We start from the raw sequence: 18,157 nt of genomic DNA, 5'->3' as shown, positions 1-18,157 counted from the left end.
CAATATTCCTGATCTATTTGTACTTTGTAGCATAGCAACGCATATTCATTATGTATATCGTTTTTTCGTTACAATTTTTTAACGATGCCTACCACTCATATCCTTCTTATATCTCATCCTATAGAATATACCGACCGATAACGATTTCTCCGTTTTATCTTCAAACGTAAGACATTTTTCAACCATACAAGAATACGATTGGTTGGAAAATAGAGAAAAATGTGAATGGAAATAGCGCAGTAGGCTTAAGAAAGTAACTCTCGGCTTGCTAGAGGTAGAGGAATGTTGTTTTCCAGAGCTTAGATGGAATCGGATTTAGAGATGGTTTATTGGTCGGGATGTGCGTGTGCAGAGGCGCGGCCTTAGCGCATTGTGAGGCATGTTAACGAGCTAATTGGTAACGGACCGGTGGCAACAGAAGACGGCCTCGTCCTCATCAATGATTTCCTTCATCGAGCGTGTAAACACGAGCGATTAGGGAAGGAAAACGTGGCTTTACGTGCGCATTATGCATCCGGTTGGCCGGTGATAAGCTCGTATTGCTACGCCTTGGACTCGCGTTGCGAGATTCTCCGGCGATTTTCGCAACGCCTTTGTCCTCGTTCGAAACGATTCGTCGATTCAGTTATCACGTTTTGCTCAAGTTACATTGTCTTTCTTCATTCCAAAACAGCTGACGCACGTCAAATCGAATCAATTTCGATATCGTTGTTTATCCTCTATGATTATAATTTATCTATTCGCTTACTCTTTCCTGAATATTTCCTTAAAATCAATTATTTCGAACGCAATTCCAGCGGCGATAACAACAACAGATTGACCATATTGACCTTTTTACATATGAAATGTAAATACGTTAAAAACCTCGATTTTGAACTACTGGGTAACGGATGCTTAGCTTTCCTTGCGCTAAATCGACCACCTATCTTGTTGCTTTTATTCATCCTCCTTCTATTGCCTTTCTCTTCTTCGTATTGTTATTATTTCTCTTTTCCTTCTTCGCTTCTTTGTACGATTGTGCGTGCGATTATCTTTGCATGGAACAGGATATTCAACTCGCTTAATAAGTTAAATGAAATAAAGCAAGGACGCTAAGAAATGCCAGCGATAAAAATACAGTGCAAGGTCGCTGAGAAAGAAGTTTGCAGAGATAAAAAAAACAAATATAGCGCGATACGATACGATTAAAGGAGTTAGAAAGGAGTAAGGAAGCGGTCAAAAGTAATTCGTTCGGTTTCTTTTCCTCGATTCTAATTACTTGTCCGACTAGTTTCGCAAAAATCCTTTTCGCCTGCCGGTAGATTTCGCGAAAAGCTTCTTCCGGCTCGCGGTGCATAAATGAAAGGGAAACGCGAGTATACGGCTCGCCTTTGTGTCGTTTGCTGCGTTTCAGTTGGTAGTTTGCAAACGGGAAATATAACAGCGAGCTAGCTGGCACGAATCTTTTGCATTTTTAATGCCCGTTGCCAGCTGCTAATTTCTCGGCTTTTCCTTTGCATTCGTTTCCAGCACACGTTGAACGCTCGTTGAATCGCGAGACATTTATTGCCCCTAAGAGATAAAAGAACGTTGATATTTTGTTAATGAAACGATAACGATGCACACGCTGCTACCGATTTCGTCTATAAAAGCACGCTTTCTAATTCGACGCCGCTGACGAGAGCTGCAGCTCACCAGCAATAAGGCGTAATGACGTCGCAGACGTAACAAATTTTACTGTCACGCATTACGATGGATTATCATAGCCGGGAACCTGTAATTTCGCATTTTATTTGCTCCCTGGCTAGCCGGATGTCGCTGATTGTAACCAATTATTTCGGCAACAACGTAGACTCGATTTATTTTCCACTATGTGCTCTCTACTTTGTCGGAGTTGAAGTGTATTTCTGCAACGTTCAACCTCTTGACGATCATAGAATTACGAAGAATTTGGAATGAACGATATGGAGAACGATCGTTTCTCTGTCCTCGAGATTTGCTGAATTTTTAATATCAGAAAATCGAGTCGATCGATAATATCAACGAGTCGACGAGCTACAAGTTACAGACTTCACGTCCATAGATAATTTGTTAAATTTACTTATAAAATTTCAATCAATAAAAAACTGAACCCATACAGAGTGTGCATCGGTGTCATCGAAACGATTGCAACAGTTGGTTTCTATTCCGATAAAAAGGGAATCTGCGCATCAAAGGGAGAATTTGATATCCGCCAAATTAGTATAAAAGATAATCGTCTTCGTTAATATAATTAGTAGGCAGCCCTGGGTGCCGTGTAATTCTGTTAATGCGTTTACGCACGCGTTTCAACCATAAATTTCACGGTTCGTTGTCCGGTACGTGTAAAAGTTAATACGCACTTCGCATATACTTCGCCTGGTCTCTGCCAGCCAATTCGATCGAGCATAAAGCACGATGTGCTTTGTAGTGTTCATTGAACCAAACTTGACTTTCTAAAAAAACTTTATCGGATCATAAAGCGTCGACAAATGAATGACAGTTTATCGACGACAAAATGCATATCGAAATGCGATACATGCAATAAACCAACAGCGATGACGAGCCAGTTCTTTCCGCTTATTTTACGTACAAGTCGTGCACATTTTTACGTTCTTACCTTTTACGCCAAAACACCGATCGTATAATCTTCGTTCTTTCATTTCTTTTCTCGATAAATTCTATGGCTCGTTGCTTCTATTTGTACATCGTGCGTTTAAGAACGCGATAGCTGCGCTTTGCTACGTTCCAAGCTTCTCGAGTTCTGCCTATGCTAACTGTCACACGGATGGCGATAATTGATAGTCGTTTAGTTACTAATAATCGCTGCTTGTTTGCTAGTCCACCGTCTCGCACAGTCCCCGGTTGTCGAGTTAATAAATTTTCCTATTAGAATTCCTATTAGAAAGAGTGAAAAATATTGGAAGCTTTGGTCCCAGTTCGATGCTCAGAGAGCGTAAAATCTTCCACAACTGCAAATCTCGCGCAATTCTCGAAGTTCAGATTCCACGCAAGGATTTTGCAACCTAGTTGCTATTGTGTTTCCAAAAGGTTCGCTCTTGTGCGTTTCCTCCTCGACTTTCTCCCTTTTTTTTCCATTGTTTCTTAAACGACCTATTCTTCGACGAATTCCCAGGATCGGCGATGTTTATTGGAAACGCGCGAAGGTCGAGGTAATTAAGAGCGGATCGCGTTGGTTATATTCGACGATGAGAAAGTACGAAGCGAGTCGCGAAAGTATAAGTTTGGCCGAATAATTCTGAGCAGCTTGTTTACTACGCGCTGGATAATACTGGCGCCAACAAGCCGGTGTTTTCTCAGCTGGACCAGCCAGTGCATTCACACCGTGCTGCACCAGAAGCGCATCGCCCTTTCCCTCAGCCTCCCGTGTCGCTAACTATAATACATGCTTCGTAGCTCGCACGACCCGAGCCTTTTATTCTGTAACGCCAATCCCTTCCTCGCTGCTTTGGCGAAGGTCTTCGACGTTCGAACGGCTTGCCCTCGACCAATGACCAAGCCAAAACCCTTGGCCTCCGCCGCTTTGATCGCGCAGTCAAAGTTTCGCTCAGGATCACTTTGAGTCTCGAGTCGAAATTGCAAGTTTTTCAAGCGTGCCTCTCAAAGCTATAGACTTGGAAGAGGAACCAAGTACTTTGCACGCTTTTAGGTATCCTGCAATAGTAATCTTTTGCCACTTTTTTCATTTTCCCATGTGTATTATCGACGATAGATCTGCTTCCATTCTTTCACCACTTTGGCTCCTGAATCGAAATTGCTAATCTTTCACGCGTGCATCGTGAAGCATCGAACCTTGGAAGAGGAAACGAGTACTTTGGTCTTTTGTATCCTATCAAAGATCCTTTTTATCGTCCTTTTCATTTTCGTTGATGCGTATCATCGACGACGAATTTTCTTTCGTTCCTTGATCATTCTGGATCTCCGATCGGGATTACAAATTCGTAATTTTAACGAAAAAGTAAGAATCAGTCAGACAGAAACCTAATATTCCCTGAACTTTAGGTAACAGTATTTTTTCTATTACTTCTTGCCATTTGATATGTATCATCGATGAAAGACCGTCTTTCGTGATTCCATTACTTTGGATCTCTCATCGAAATGGCTAATCCCCACGTGTACATCGTAAAGCATCCGAGCTTGGAACAGGAAACGAGCACTTGGATCTTCTGTATCCTGTAATAAAACCTTTTTTATTATCTTTTTTATTTCTCTTGTGCTTATCGTCGGCGAAGGATTTTCTTTCGTCCTTCGATCACTCCAGAGCCTTCCAATCAAAACTGCAAGTTTCTCACGAACGTATCTCTGCGAGCTTAGAGCAGTAACTTAATATCCTGAACTTTCTTGTCGGATAACGGTAATTTTTTAGTACTTTTTTCACTATTTGATACTTATCACCGATGGAAGATCCGCTCTTGTTCTTTTCAAAGTAACTTGATGTATTACTCCTGGGAAGGTAGCGAATTTTCGACGTCTGCTTTTCATCCCTGATCGATCCTCGGCTTTAGCTCAGCTTCATATTCGTTCCATCATTCTGCCGTTTAAGAAGCTGCGTCTGGCAGTGTCGATTAAAAACACCGTTCGCCAGCCATCTTCTGGTCAACTTACTTTCCAGGATTTAGAGCGACTAATTATACGAGTACGGTGCCGGGTGCTAACAAGATTCCAGCAACGTATTATCGGACGATGCGATTAGAAGCGGTAGAAAGCAACTTTTTCTAGCGACTGGATTATTCCAAGACTCTGACGCGACTCGAGCTTAAAAATACTCGATCGTTCCAAGCGATTAGTATACAGTAATCAAGGACTAATCCTTGACTCGTAAAGGGAACGTTGTTCAATCGATATCGATTAGGTCGCAAATCGGTTGGATCGTTTTTTTTTTTTTTTTTTTTATAAAATAAAGAGTATCTCGATAGCGCTGGTTGTCTCTTAATCCTGGACAGCGTCTCTCGAAGGATTTCGCCAAGGGTTACGAACTTTTTGCGCATGACACCCGAGTACGATCACCCTCGTGGAGCCCCACAAGCTCTCCCTTGTACACAGACCCTCGACACACGTGAAAGACGCCAAGTGTGAGAGGCAGTGCCGCGCAGTTCTTTATTCAAATTCTTCATCGTGCGAGCGCGAGTCGCGCCAGCTCCTATTCTGTGGCTCTCGGCAATTTTTCGCGTCGCCTAATCGCGAGTCGAGTCTCAGTGCACGGACGTAATCGTTTCATTTGCTACTCAAACTACATATGTCCGCGACAGATCCGCGTGATTACGGCGGGGAAATCGTCGCGGGGGTTGAAGTTATCGTCGGTGAAATTTCCGTGGCGACAGCGACGTTTTTCTTGCGATCTTATTGATTTTTCTACCGTGGTTTCGTCGTTTTGATTTTCCCATGTATATATAATACGATCTTATCGATCGAACGATTCCTTTGCTTTCCTTGCCAATCGCGTTACGTTCTGAGAAGATGAAATGGACGTTTGTTCCACTCGATCGTTGAGCTTCTCTCTCGATGGATGGATAAGATTTTCTATATTTTACGAATATTTTCTACCTTTCCAACGTTCTACGTTTAATCTTAAAATACTCCAATTTCTTCGTATTTTGTACAATTGCAGAGTCCAAGCGAAAGGAATAGCGATACTGTCGTTGAAAAGTAGAATTCAGCGGATTAGCAGGAATCTTCTAACGTTGTCGCTCTGCCTTCGAAATAGAAGTTCAACTTGTAATTAATTACAATTAAGAATGTCTCGAGTAATTAATTACTCGAATGGTACAAAGTCCTGTGGAATTGAAGAAGAGTGGCGAAATATGCGATACTTTGCCTGGACGAATAGCAAGGAACAACTATTCTAAACATAGTTTCATAGTGCGAAGCATAGAACGTTTCTGGATGAGATATTTCTCTCGTCAAACCGTGAGCTCGTTCTCAAGTATCTTCCACAGGATTTATCGAATTTCAACGAAAAGTGAGTTACATTTTCCGAGAAGTTTTCCACCGATGAATAGCGTTACACCGTAGCGTATTCTGTGTCCGTTCGCTCGAATGCTGAAACGCTCGGAGGAAAGTGGCGAGGAAGCCAATCCGGTTGGTCGCTTTCGCCGCATATGGCGGCGGGCAAAGTTATAAATAATGCCCATCGCCCTCCTGCGTATTCACCTTTACATAATGACCGGCAGAAGACGGACGACGAAATCTCGGATCGGATGTCGGGCAAAAAGAAACGAGAAAAACCGTACGAAAGCCTGACCATCATATCTGTGCAGCCGATATCTCGATGCCCTACAAGCGCAATTTTCTATGCTTCTATGCGTTTACATGCCTTGTTTTCACGCGCTCCAGCGATTGGTGGCTTTTCCTATAGGAAACTTGTTGATCTGCAGGAGAAGCAGATCGAAGGAAACATTTTATTATTGCAGAACCCTGTAGAACAAAGTTTCATAGCTATTAGCATTTTAGTTTCGTAAATTCAAGCGCGTTAAATGATTTTATGTGCACATATTCGGATAGTAAGCTTCGATGAAATTTTCATTCGGGTTATTTGAAATTGGTGAAAGTTTCTCGAGTCTACAGCTCTTTTAGGACGTCGTTGTTTGCGAGGTGGAAATATTTAAAAAAAAAATGACGATTAACGGAACAGTGAAATCAATAAGAGACGGTCAGAATGTCTCACATCGTTTGTCAGACAATTGTTCTATAGGTTAAACCTTTTGCATCCTCTCTGGATCATCGCCGACTGAATCGCATCTTTGGAGAATTCCTTAGGTTTAAAGAAGATAAGAAGGAAGCGTTGTTGATATTGAAACGTTAAAAGTGCTCGATTAAAGGAGAAACGAGTTAGAGACATAAAACGTTGAAAGATCATAGTGGGATTAAACAATGGATCAATGGAGTACAGAAGAACGGAATGAACGTAAACTGTTGTGTTCGTGACGATTCACAAAGAAACAAAAAGCAATGGTGACTGGCGCCAGTCTCTGTGACTCTAAACGCGGCCAGTTTGGACAGCAAAGTTCGTGTCTCCGATAAGGAGCATCGCGAAAAAACTACCTGAGCCTAGTTCGAAGGATGGTCCGTCGCGGTAGCGCGCTTAAGATTAACGATAGCGGAGTTCGTGCGCGAATCGTTCCAGTTTTCATTCCCTCGAGAGCAGCTCTCGAAAATGTCCACGATCCTATTACAGTGCGTTGGAAATTGCTTCCAGAGAAGGAGAATGCGCACAGGTTCGTGTTCGCGCTGATTTCCTCTGGAAAACCATTATTCCAATCTTCTACGATTTACCAATCGCGCATCCCAGTTGCTTCAAACATTTTTTAAACGCCTTTTAAAAATCATTTTTCTCGATTTCTTATTAAAGAAACTCGATCGATGAAGAAATTTAATTTTTTTTTTTTTTTTTGATAATCGATACAAAACTATCGAGTAATATACGGAAATAATATCGAATAAATTTCATTGCCAATGATAAATTTTCGTTTTCGTTGCAGGTATGCACTGCCTAGGTGCGGTGACAGGAGGCATTCCCAGCCCAAATGGGGTTGGCGGTCGGGGTGGCATTCTTAGCGTGTTCCGAGCCCTTGGAGTCCTGGTGTGCGAAGGGAGGATTCAGGGCCCTCCACGTGGCTACAAAGAGGGCCCACATTGTGCAGCGCCTATGCAGTCGGTGCCTAATGACCACGTGTGCGAAGAAGATAATTACTTGGTAAGAAAATTGTTCTCGTAATCTTTTCCACGATATCTAAACCGCTTCTCCAAGAACATACAGTGGCCAGCGTATAAATAAGGAAACAACAACTACTAGTAATCTTAATTACATTATGAGGCATTCTGTTCTCGTTCTTTATTACAACACAGGATTTAAAAATACGTATAAATACAGAACGATCGTTGAACGTTTACTTGCAGTAATAATTAGAAATCAGTTGTATTTCTGCTTACTTTAATAGTAGAATATTCGAGAATACATTTCCTGTGGCCTGAAACGTTGTTTCAAATTTTTATTTCGAATAATAATTACAGACCGAATTAAGTCAGGTCTGTAAAATAAACGTGTCCCCTATTTATGTGCTCGCCACTGTAACCTTTGTTTCGATAACAGAATGACGTCGTTAAATCGTTTCCCCTTCTATTGAAATCGTAGTAATTAAAATTTCTATAGACAATGGTTTTCTCATTTGCCTTTCTTTTTTCATATAATCTGTGCAGTGCGATCGATATCTTGTACTGGTTCGAGAGATCGCCGATCGTATTGCAATTGGTTCGTTCCTGTCCATCGAAGTGGTGTTGTGCAGCAACTGTCCATGCGGTTTGGCCAAATCTACGTGCAAGAACCCGATCTGCACTGTGCCGTCCTTATCAATCTCACCATGGCAACAAGCGTCGGAGATGCTGCTGGAGTATTGGTGTGTTTGTGTCGTTCCCAGCAAGTAAGTATGCCAATCAGTTGCTCTAGACTATTTATTTCAACGATAATAGCATACGTAACTAATCCCTCTTGACAAACAAATTTTCACTCGATTCGTCAGCGAAATTGATCGTACTTTTATAAGAGAAAAACACCTTGCAACGCAAATATAATATGTTTATATATCAAAATTATAATCTATGTATAATTATATTTTTTACAAAGTGTATAGTTATCTTAGTGTAAGAGATATTGTACCATGAAGATCAATAACATTCAATGGTTGAAATAATTGGCTCAACTGAATGCGATTAAATGTAATTCATTTAACTTGGTACTTTATACGATAGACATACTAATGATTTTATTAAAGATTTTTTTTTACTAAGACTTTTGAACGTGGATGTATGTCTCGGCGAGTGGTTAATTGGATCATGTTGGTTAATTTTCTTCTTTCTTTGAAGAAAGAAACAAAGAACAAGAAATATCTTTCTTTGACACTAACAAATCGAACAAATAACAATGTTCAGGAGCCCAGAGACGATGAACTTCTACGGTTTATATCAGGCAGTCCGTTCACGACTTCACTTCAGCCAAGTCGCTGCATGGTGGTCCAGGAGCAACGGTGTCGATCCCAGTTACATCGTGACGAGGGTGGTGCCATATAACGAAGAAAATCTGAGAAAGTTCCGGGAATCACCCGTGGAGCACACGTTCCCCTTAGCTGGCCAGGGAGATGGAAATTCTATAAAAGTAAAAGAATCGATTCTTATCGTTTATCAGCGTCGTTTTAAATCGTCCGCTTATACCATTAATTCAGGAACATTGTCATCAATTGGCAAACGAAAAGTTGAACTGTCTGTGATATCGATTAACATATCCTTCTCACGTTCGATGTTCCTTTATTCTTACATTACACGTTTCATGAAAATCATTGCCTCTTTTATATTCGCGTTGAAACATATTACGAGCGAAAGCTCGTTGGATGAAGATAGATGCGCTTAATCGATCCAAGGATTCCCTGGCAAGCAATAGCTCGCTGGGAACGCTCGAAATGATGCGTTTGACTCACGATAAAGGCGAGGTCAATGTTCCTCGAACTGTCCATGTAATTCGCATGGTGGTTCTCTCGTCCACGTACTCAGAGTACCTTCCACGGTTCTATTCTGGTGGTTCGAGGACACTAACGAATGCCTACTTTTAACCAGCAGATGAGTCACCGGCTACCCAATCTCGTTCCAAGTACCGCGACTGCATTTAATGGAGCTGAAGAGGATTTCTCGTGTAAATTTTAGGTCACCGTGTGGGCACTGCCGAGGATGGAAGAGGTACCGATTCTCACCTGTCCGTTGCATCCGATCAAAGAGAAAGACGAGGAGGGTGTAGCGAGGGCTTTGACACCTACCAAGGCTATCCCGGTTCCGAGCGCTGCGCAAAATCCCGAAGCCCTTGTCTTGCCTGGTAATGAGGGGAATTGGAATCGATCAGCGTAATATTTCGACGTTCGAATATCACCTTCCGAGTGTCTCAGTTTATGTACATTTGGCCATACACCGAACTATCGTCTTTTCATTTTTTTATATTAAATAAGTGGGTAAACGTCATATTGCTTCTCGATTCTTTTTTCTTAAATCCTTCGCGACCATGTATACGTACATGTGTACATATATCGTTGACTCGATATCGTCATTGCGACCCTAAGATATCTCGTAATGACGACATCGTGTTACCGAGATATCTTGTACCTAGTTACGAAAGGGTTAATTATATTACAAAGCATAAGTTTCTTCTCTTTCATTGCTTCTTTAAATTGTTACTAAATTAGCAAAATATGTTCCTTCCTTTTTGCTTTGTCAAATTGTTAATAAATTAGCGAAGATGATGCTCGAAATACGTCCATTACGATACCGAAGTTAGAATATGTCGTAAAAGAAGTATGTTTTATTGGAACAGCTCTGGTGGACGACAGACTGCAAACACCTTGCAACAAGCCCGGCAAACATCATTGTCCCTGCGACGAGGAGGACGTTCCACCGCCACCGCCAGCGATTCCACGACAGAACCGCGAGAGAAAGCGTCGTCGATCTCTTCCGTGTGGTCCAACAGACGCAAATTCCTGCGTTACGGTTCAACCGATGCCTCTTCCCTCGGTACAGGAAGCTGTAACGCAAGAATCGAAGAAAGACAGTCAAAGCTCCAGCTACCCGAAATGTTCCGCCAAGATCTCGATCAATCGCGGTATTAAACTTGTGCAAGGGCAGAACTGCAAATTCGAGGAGAACAGTATCAGGAATAGGAAGAACCTAAACTCAGATAATCTGGAGCGGTGTTTTAAGACGCAGCTGAGCATCGACGGGCGAGATGGGAACACTGAGAAACGGTACAAACGAACGATCGACGATCGTGACGCAAAATCGTTGTCGAATTCTAAAGATAAACAATGCAATTTAGAGAAGAAGCAGAAAGAACGAGAGATAAAGTCGGAGAAGAATGGGATATTTGAGAATCTGATACCGTTCAATTCGTCGCTGCCGTGGTCATTTGTTGAGTCTTGGAATAATAGTAACGCAAATGGCAAGTGCGCTTTTCAGAGCTTACGCGGAAACAAGGAAACTTATTTCAACGACTCTGAGAGAATCTACAAAGCGCCAGTCAGTAAGGATTCGAGTCTCGTGATCAATCCCTTTAGGCAACCCAGTCCTTTCCACGAATCAAATCCAGGTCCATCGACGAATAATCGTTTAAAACAGGATTCCTTAAACTCCACTTGCATGGTGCATCAAAGCTGTGTCAAGTCGTCGTGCAAGTTATCGAATTCTGGAGCGGTATCGTCTGGACGAGAAGCTTTGGACACGGACTCGGACAGGGGCGTCAATAACAAAGGGAGATCCAGAAAGGATTTGAGTCAATTAATATCCAAGCTATCGTTTCCTGATGATAAAGACAGAACAAAAGAGGAAGGAGGCTTCTTGGATTGGTTCACCAAGGTTCCTGGACGAGTTCTCGGAGTCACGCCAAACATCAGCTACATAGAGAATAAAGTGAAAGCTACGAATTTGAAGAGTCAGGAGCAACACGGAAACGAAACGAGATTTAAAAATTGCAATCTGGAGTTGAGCCAGCAAGAATTCGACGAAGTTCTGGCTGTTTTAAGAACTAGAACACCGACTGAACGCAAGAGGACAAGTGTCAGGACGGTAAAGAGACGAGAGAAGCCGGAGAAAGCAGTAGAAGATGGAACGACTAAGCTGGTAACGAAGTGCGGGAATGTGGAGAGTAACGAATGTTCGACAAATAATTTGGTGAACCGTGCCAAGTCCTGCGAAAGTTGCAATCACAAGTTATGTAGGAAAAACGACCAACAAGCTTTAGAGAAGACCAATTTCGCTGAGATCTATGGCAATAAGAACATTTACAATCCCCAGAAACGCGAGAAGCTGGATGGCGATGAATCGAACGAGAATCTACAGGCGATCAAATGCAATAATTCCGAGAAGAGGAAGAACGACACTGTGGACTGTCTGCAGAACGTGTCGAACAAAGCAGATATATTATTGGGAGCAATTTTGCGAACCAGCAAAGACCGAGGGAACCAGTCGGAGGTTCCTTGTGGGACCAAATCGAGGTCCACGTTGGCAATGACCACCAACGAAATGGAAAACAATCGAAATAACGTGGCCAACGAGAAGTATCAGGAACAGAAACTGTCAATGGAGGATGAGAAGTCTCTGCCAATGGCGTTCAACAAGAGATTTAATCGGTTCCGGCAGCTTTTCAAGAAGGAGCACGAGAAGAAATTAACTTCGACAGAGGATAATCCGCAGGATGCGATCCAACAGATCGGTCAACGTTCGTTCATGTACAACAACGTCCAACCAAGCCTACACGATCCAAAGAACTTCAGGGATAGCAAAGCAAAGAGAAGGATAAATTTCTCGAACATTACCGAAGAAACGGAGAAGCGTGACGCGAGCCCCGATCCTTCAGAGCTTAGTACAAATGGCGCACATCAAAACTCACGTATCTATAGTACAAATTACAAGAAGGATAGCTGCGACTACGACGAAGTCGAGACGTCCAAATGGCAAAATAGACTGCATAGTACAAACGACGAAGATAGCATAACCGAGCACGAGGAGGAAGAGGAGGAAGATGAAACTGTATCGAAGCTTTGCAAAGATTCTGTTCCGAGTGTCGGGAAGAAGAATCGAAATTATAGTCTTGGTAAAGACAACGCCATCACGGAGGAGGACGAAACAGTGGATAAAGCGGTACCGACCGCCATCGAACAAGAAAGATTTCGACGATCCTTGGAAAACGCAGCTTCGATGGTGTTCCATAGTAGAACCGGTTTACCATTGACATCTAGTCCAGCTCCATTGAGAAGAGGCAGCTGTTGTTTCGATTACGATAGTAGTCTGAACACCGTCTCCTCAAAAAGAAGGTACGAATCGAAGAAACAGCTGAAAAATACGAGATCACATTTTAAATTCGATATCTTTCTCGTCAGCCAACTCTATATACGGTACAAGAACATATCGGTGAAAAGATTCCTTTAGTTGAAATGAGCTTTTCGTTTCAGTGCTCTGTTCGAGTTGAACACTCCGCCAAGTCCAGGTGCAGTGTCTTTGGAAGAAGCAGACAGAGAGACGGAGAATCTCGGGGAAGGAGAGGAGACACCAAAAAGACGTTCAACTTCTCGCAGTAGACCGCAGAGTCATGCTCTTCTAGGCAGCTTCGAGGAATCAGCTTTAAATGGTAGACTCGAACCTGTGTCCACCGTTCACGGTTTCACGGCGGAATTAGGTGCCAGCGGTTCGTTCTGTCCGAAACATCGAAAGCTTCCAGTCACTGTGTTCTTCTATACGCTCGGTGACAATGATAAAGTTTCTACGCCCTATCTCGTACGTACATCTTGTGTTCTTTACTGTATTTTTTCTATTTCATTTGAGTTTTGTTATTTCTTCTACTTTTTATCTGTTTTTTTTTCTTTTGTAATATTGGAATATTACGAATTGGCAATTTTTCATCTTTTTCCCTGTTTTTTTAAATTAAAAGGAATTTTGTTGTTACCAATGTTGCGTTTGAATGATATATTTAGAAATATAACGGGACATTGATGAGACAAACTCCGTTTACTTTTTCATAGGCACATATTAATTTGGGCAAAAAGGGCTACCAAGTACCAAGAAGCGGTACTATTCAAGTAACACTTCTCAATCCTTTGGGTACAGTCGTTAAGATGTTCGTAGTACTATACGATCTTTCTGATATGCCACCACGATCTCATACTTTTTTACGTCAGAGAACACTACGGGATAAAACACTACGCTACCTCGTACATCTTAGGTACGTTAGGAAACATCTCAGTTTCTGTTAGAGACCACGAATTTTGTCCGCTTTGTAAACATTGAAATTTTAATTATCCATGGTCGAGGGATGATCCCTCTCCTCGTTAATTAAAGTTTTAAAGATTTCATACCTAGTGTTTCTAACAGTAATCGAGGCTTCCTCGTGCGAATTTCTTTATAGATAGTAAATAAATAATATTTTAGAATAACAATACTGACAGGTAATGTAAACTTCAATGTATACATCTGAATCTTTTTGTAGAATCTTATTAATATTAATTAAACCGTTAAACTGTTAACATCATTAACGAAACTTCATGTAAAATTGTGGAATATTAAAATAGTAAAGTTTAACAATTTTGAAATTTTAATATTCTAAAGAATATCAATTGTCAATTCACTAATATTATTAATTGTTTAATTATAATACAAGAGACTTCTGGAAGCCACGATCGTTTTTCCTGTAACGATCTTCGCTATTTTACGCTTTTCTATCGCTCTCTTCTATAACTAACTGAATCTTCACTGACTCTCTACCTATCAATATGCAACTAACATTCACATGCATTCAGAGATCGCTCTATTGCCACGCTAAAGTTAAATATTTCATTTCAGATTTATGTCCGGTAAGTCTGGCCGGATTTATCTGCATACGGACATTCGTATGATCATTTGTCGCAAGTCCGACGTTGACACGGCGTCGGATTTTGGGTCAGAGCCACCAAAGGAACTGCGAAGCTACATCCATGGTCCTACCAACCCGAAATTTTCGCCAAGGTGCTGAGCCACGTGGCTCTTTCCATGGGGTTGCTGTCAGTCACTCCGCTCGCCTAGTCCCCTTCATGCAGAGGTTTAGCAGAGACCAGTTTTTGTTTTTAGAATTCCAAACAGATCTTCTCGAAATGATGCCTGAGAAATCTTTCACATTACCGAAGAATGATCATGAAAAGGAGCTGATAGAAAATCTTGGTGAATATGGCCTTTTCAAGAGGAGGAAAGAAGGTTGTAAAAGAAAAGGAGAAAATGTCCAGATGGAGAAAGATTTTTGTAGTAAATTAAGACCATCCTTCGTAAAAGGAAGGTATATTGGCGGTCCTTAGTAGGGCATTCATATTTTGAGATTATTTTCGCGAAGAATATGAGAAGGCAACGTAACAGTTTGGAGAAAAATGTTTGCAGGAAGTTTCAGAAGAAAAGATTGTTTTTCGTAAATGTAACGTTCCAGATTGGTAGGGAGAAAGGAATGTTAAGGGGCATATTGCGAGCCGCTTTAGTAAGAATTGTTTTGCTTATTGTTTAGCTACAATTTATTTTCTTTCTTCTCAAATTGCCGGTAATGCTATCTTCAACGCGGAAAAACAAGGCGTATGTTAATTTCAGCTTACAATGATTTCTTTCGGTTTTAGTTTCTTTGCGGATCCAAATTTTTAGTTCAATTGAATGAATTATTGTTTTTCGTTGAATTGAATTTATACGCTGTACGCGTTCTCGGATTTTCGGCGACGATCGTCGCTTTGAATTTTTGTCTTTCATATTTCTCGCGTTCGAACGCATTCGTATATTTTCAGACGGAAACGAATAAGATTTCTAGTTGTCCCGAGTTCGTCGATTTAATTATAAGATAGACGATCTCCTTGCTAGGCCATCTCTCTGGTTTATTGTTGTAAATATAAGTCATGTGTAAAAGTCGATTAAGAATTTTTTAAACGGGATGATACTGTCATATGTGTGTAGCACTCTACGTTAGTAAAAGAAAGAAGTAAAAAAAGAGAGAAGGAAGAAGAAATAAGTGATACGAGCATAGAAAATATCAAGAATCAGGTCTCTCGTTGACATTTAAAAGAATCCTCAAACTATTGTACAAATGATAAACAGAGAACTATGTGATCTAGGAAATCGTTTAAAGTGTAATTTAAATAGATACCATTTATCGATTCGTTGATATTTTCAGAAGAAAATTGAAAGACGGTTGACATCGTCGTTTATTTTATTAAAAAAAAGCAACAAGAGAAAGAAAAAGAAAGAGAAACAGAAGGAGAGAGAGAGAGAGAGAGAGTGTGAGAGGGGGGAGGGAGAAAGGGAGAAAGAAAAATGTAAGAAGGCGCTTTCGTGTGAAACGATGTAGTTTGCGAATCAACGAGTGGCTGGATTACACGACTTTTCCTGCTCGAAGAAAAAGAATCATTATTTACACATATAAACAGAACACAATCTTGTGTCCGTAGCACTGTGATGAATATTTTGATAGACTATAAAGAGTAATTATATTATAAAGTATCTATTTGAGTAGTGAATATGTCCTAGATTAATTAATAATCATACTAATGTCGTATGAGGAATGTAACCGAGCGTAACTACTAACCGTAAAAAAAAAAAAAAATTACACATACATTTCGCAGTTATACGGCGCTCATTATTGTCTCTGTATTAAATGACGGTACGTTTCCCTTATTTTTCTACGCGCACGAGAAAACAGAAATCAACAAGAAAACAGGAAGATAATTTAGGAAGGAAACTATTCGCATTCGCACGAATACCGCTTGAATTTCACCTGAAGGATCACTCACTGACTTTTCTTTCATCGCGAAACTTCTTTAATTCGTCGTTTAACTTATCAGCGCCTTCTGCCACTTCTGTCAGATGAAAAATTGTCGAATTTTTTTAGATCTACATACGACCAAATTTGCTATTTAAATAAGATGTCAATTCAGGTGAATTTCCGGGCATTTGTTGTGCTCGCTCTTATTAAAATTAGAATTCGATTAACTTGACACGGTGGAGACACGTAGACGTAACAGATGGATTTTGTGATTCGTTCAAAGAAATTTGTCTTTCAGAACGAGAAATATGTTGTGTACTCTTACGTACGCTGACGAGTACGTTTACGTTGATCCACGTCGATAATACTTCGCCTGAATCATACGAGAATATTACTTAAAATTCACTGGTCGATGAAGAATTAAGCTGTTTTAACGTTGCAAAAGTTTTTGTAGCACGTGTATTGTACGGCAAGGAAATATAGAGTGTATAATCACTGCCATGCTGTAAATACATTGTAGCATAGATGAATCGTTGAATAACAATTTAAGGGGGTTTTAGCAATAGTTGTTTGCCTGGTCGAGAGATCCCATTTGAACAGAAGCAGAAAGCAAAAGCGAGGTCCATTGAAAAATCTCTAAAAATCACGGGAAACTCGTCTTGTTCTCTATTGTTTTTCCACTTTGAAATCATCACTTCCACGCCACGATGAATTTTTTCCAAAGTATTGGATGTCTGTTGCCAACCGATTGGAAGCGAATTTTTTTTTCAATTGGATCTCGCTTGTGGGACGATTAGAAAAACGAAGTGTACACACTGCGAATTTTAATAGCATATTTTCCCAGATCATTGAAAAGTCGCTTGGTAGCTTTAACAGGGAGATCTCAACGATGCGTGTAATTAATTTTCATACGACAGAAATTGAACGAAAAATATGTGCAATTCATTAGTGTACCTTTCTTGAAAAAATTCATTGAGATAGGAGGAGAATACGAATATTGTATTTTTGGAATTTGCAATCGAGAGACGATTAACTTGTACACTAACTTGTAGGACGCGCACTAAGAATTTTATTATTGTGATAAACTTTTGTCGGAATAATGGTTCGTAATTACTTCGAAGTCGAAACGCATTCTCTTGTTGCTGGAAAAGGGGGACGAGTTAAGTCGACGGTGCCAAACTTAACAACAAAAGGAAAATGAGGAAAAGATAGGCTTTTGAAAGCGCTCAACGACGCAAACGTTTCGAATCCAACAGCTTCGATCACTATTTTAACTTTTATTTCTCGGCCATAAAAGATTTTATTTTATTCTTCATAATTACTTCCATTTCGTTTTATCAATTTTCTCCAATGTGTTTTAGTTTTTGTTTTCATTCGATTACATTTTAAAGCGTTTTTTTTAATGGAAGTTATTTTTTATTGCCAGTATATAATTTTAATTACCAAACGTCGACGTGGCTAGAACCTGATTTGTAAATTATCATCGATTGTTCGGTCTCTTGATAATTGAAAAAAAAAAAACAGCAAGGAAAAGAAGACGAGCACCGTTCGATCAATGATAATTGCGAGCTTTATTTGTCAATGATAATTGTAGAACGTTTTGTTGAGTCATTTGTTGAGTCACCTGAACACATTGATGGACGCCAGACATGTACATAGGGTAGTGTTATTTTATAAATGAAAATTATTGTTATTATTAAGATATACTTTTTATTATTTTTAGCGAGCGAAGCGTGAGGTCAGAGAGAAACATTTGTCGAGAGCGAACTCACATTTATGGTACGCATGGCCAAACGTAATAAAACTACAGCAATGCATTACAACAATTGTTCTGTGTGTTTACTTGATAGACCA

The 18,157-nt window shown here is 40.5% G+C and overlaps 1 protein-coding gene across 3 annotated transcripts in view; it reads left to right on the top strand.

The window, feature by feature from the left end:
* The window catches only part of atos (atos homolog atossa), a 43,825-nt gene extending 25,696 nt beyond the window's left edge, over positions 1-18,129 (top strand). Inside the window, exons 1-9 of one of the 3 annotated variants that reach the window (XM_033330108.2) lie at positions 6,925-7,232; positions 7,497-7,711; positions 8,215-8,435; positions 8,944-9,166; positions 9,709-9,874; positions 10,367-12,857; positions 12,996-13,317; positions 13,563-13,762; positions 14,380-18,129. In XM_033330108.2, coding sequence (XP_033185999.1) covers positions 7,172-7,232; positions 7,497-7,711; positions 8,215-8,435; positions 8,944-9,166; positions 9,709-9,874; positions 10,367-12,857; positions 12,996-13,317; positions 13,563-13,762; positions 14,380-14,548 — 4,068 coding nt within the window. In that variant the 5' untranslated portion in view covers positions 6,925-7,171 and the 3' untranslated portion in view covers positions 14,549-18,129. Of the gene's footprint in view, positions 1-6,924; positions 7,233-7,496; positions 7,712-8,214; positions 8,436-8,943; positions 9,167-9,624; positions 9,875-10,366; positions 12,858-12,995; positions 13,318-13,562; positions 13,763-14,379 lie in introns of those variants that run through there. The other 2 variants (XM_033330109.2, XM_033330111.2) reach the window with 2 other exon arrangements.
* The last annotated feature ends 28 nt before the right edge of the window (positions 18,130-18,157 follow it).

The sequence above is a fragment of the Bombus vancouverensis genome, chromosome 11, assembly GCF_051014615.1.
Source record: "Bombus vancouverensis nearcticus chromosome 11, iyBomVanc1_principal, whole genome shotgun sequence".
NCBI classification, from domain to species: Eukaryota; Metazoa; Arthropoda; class Insecta; order Hymenoptera; family Apidae; genus Bombus; species Bombus vancouverensis.
This window is presented reverse-complemented; position numbering and strand designations above follow the sequence as displayed.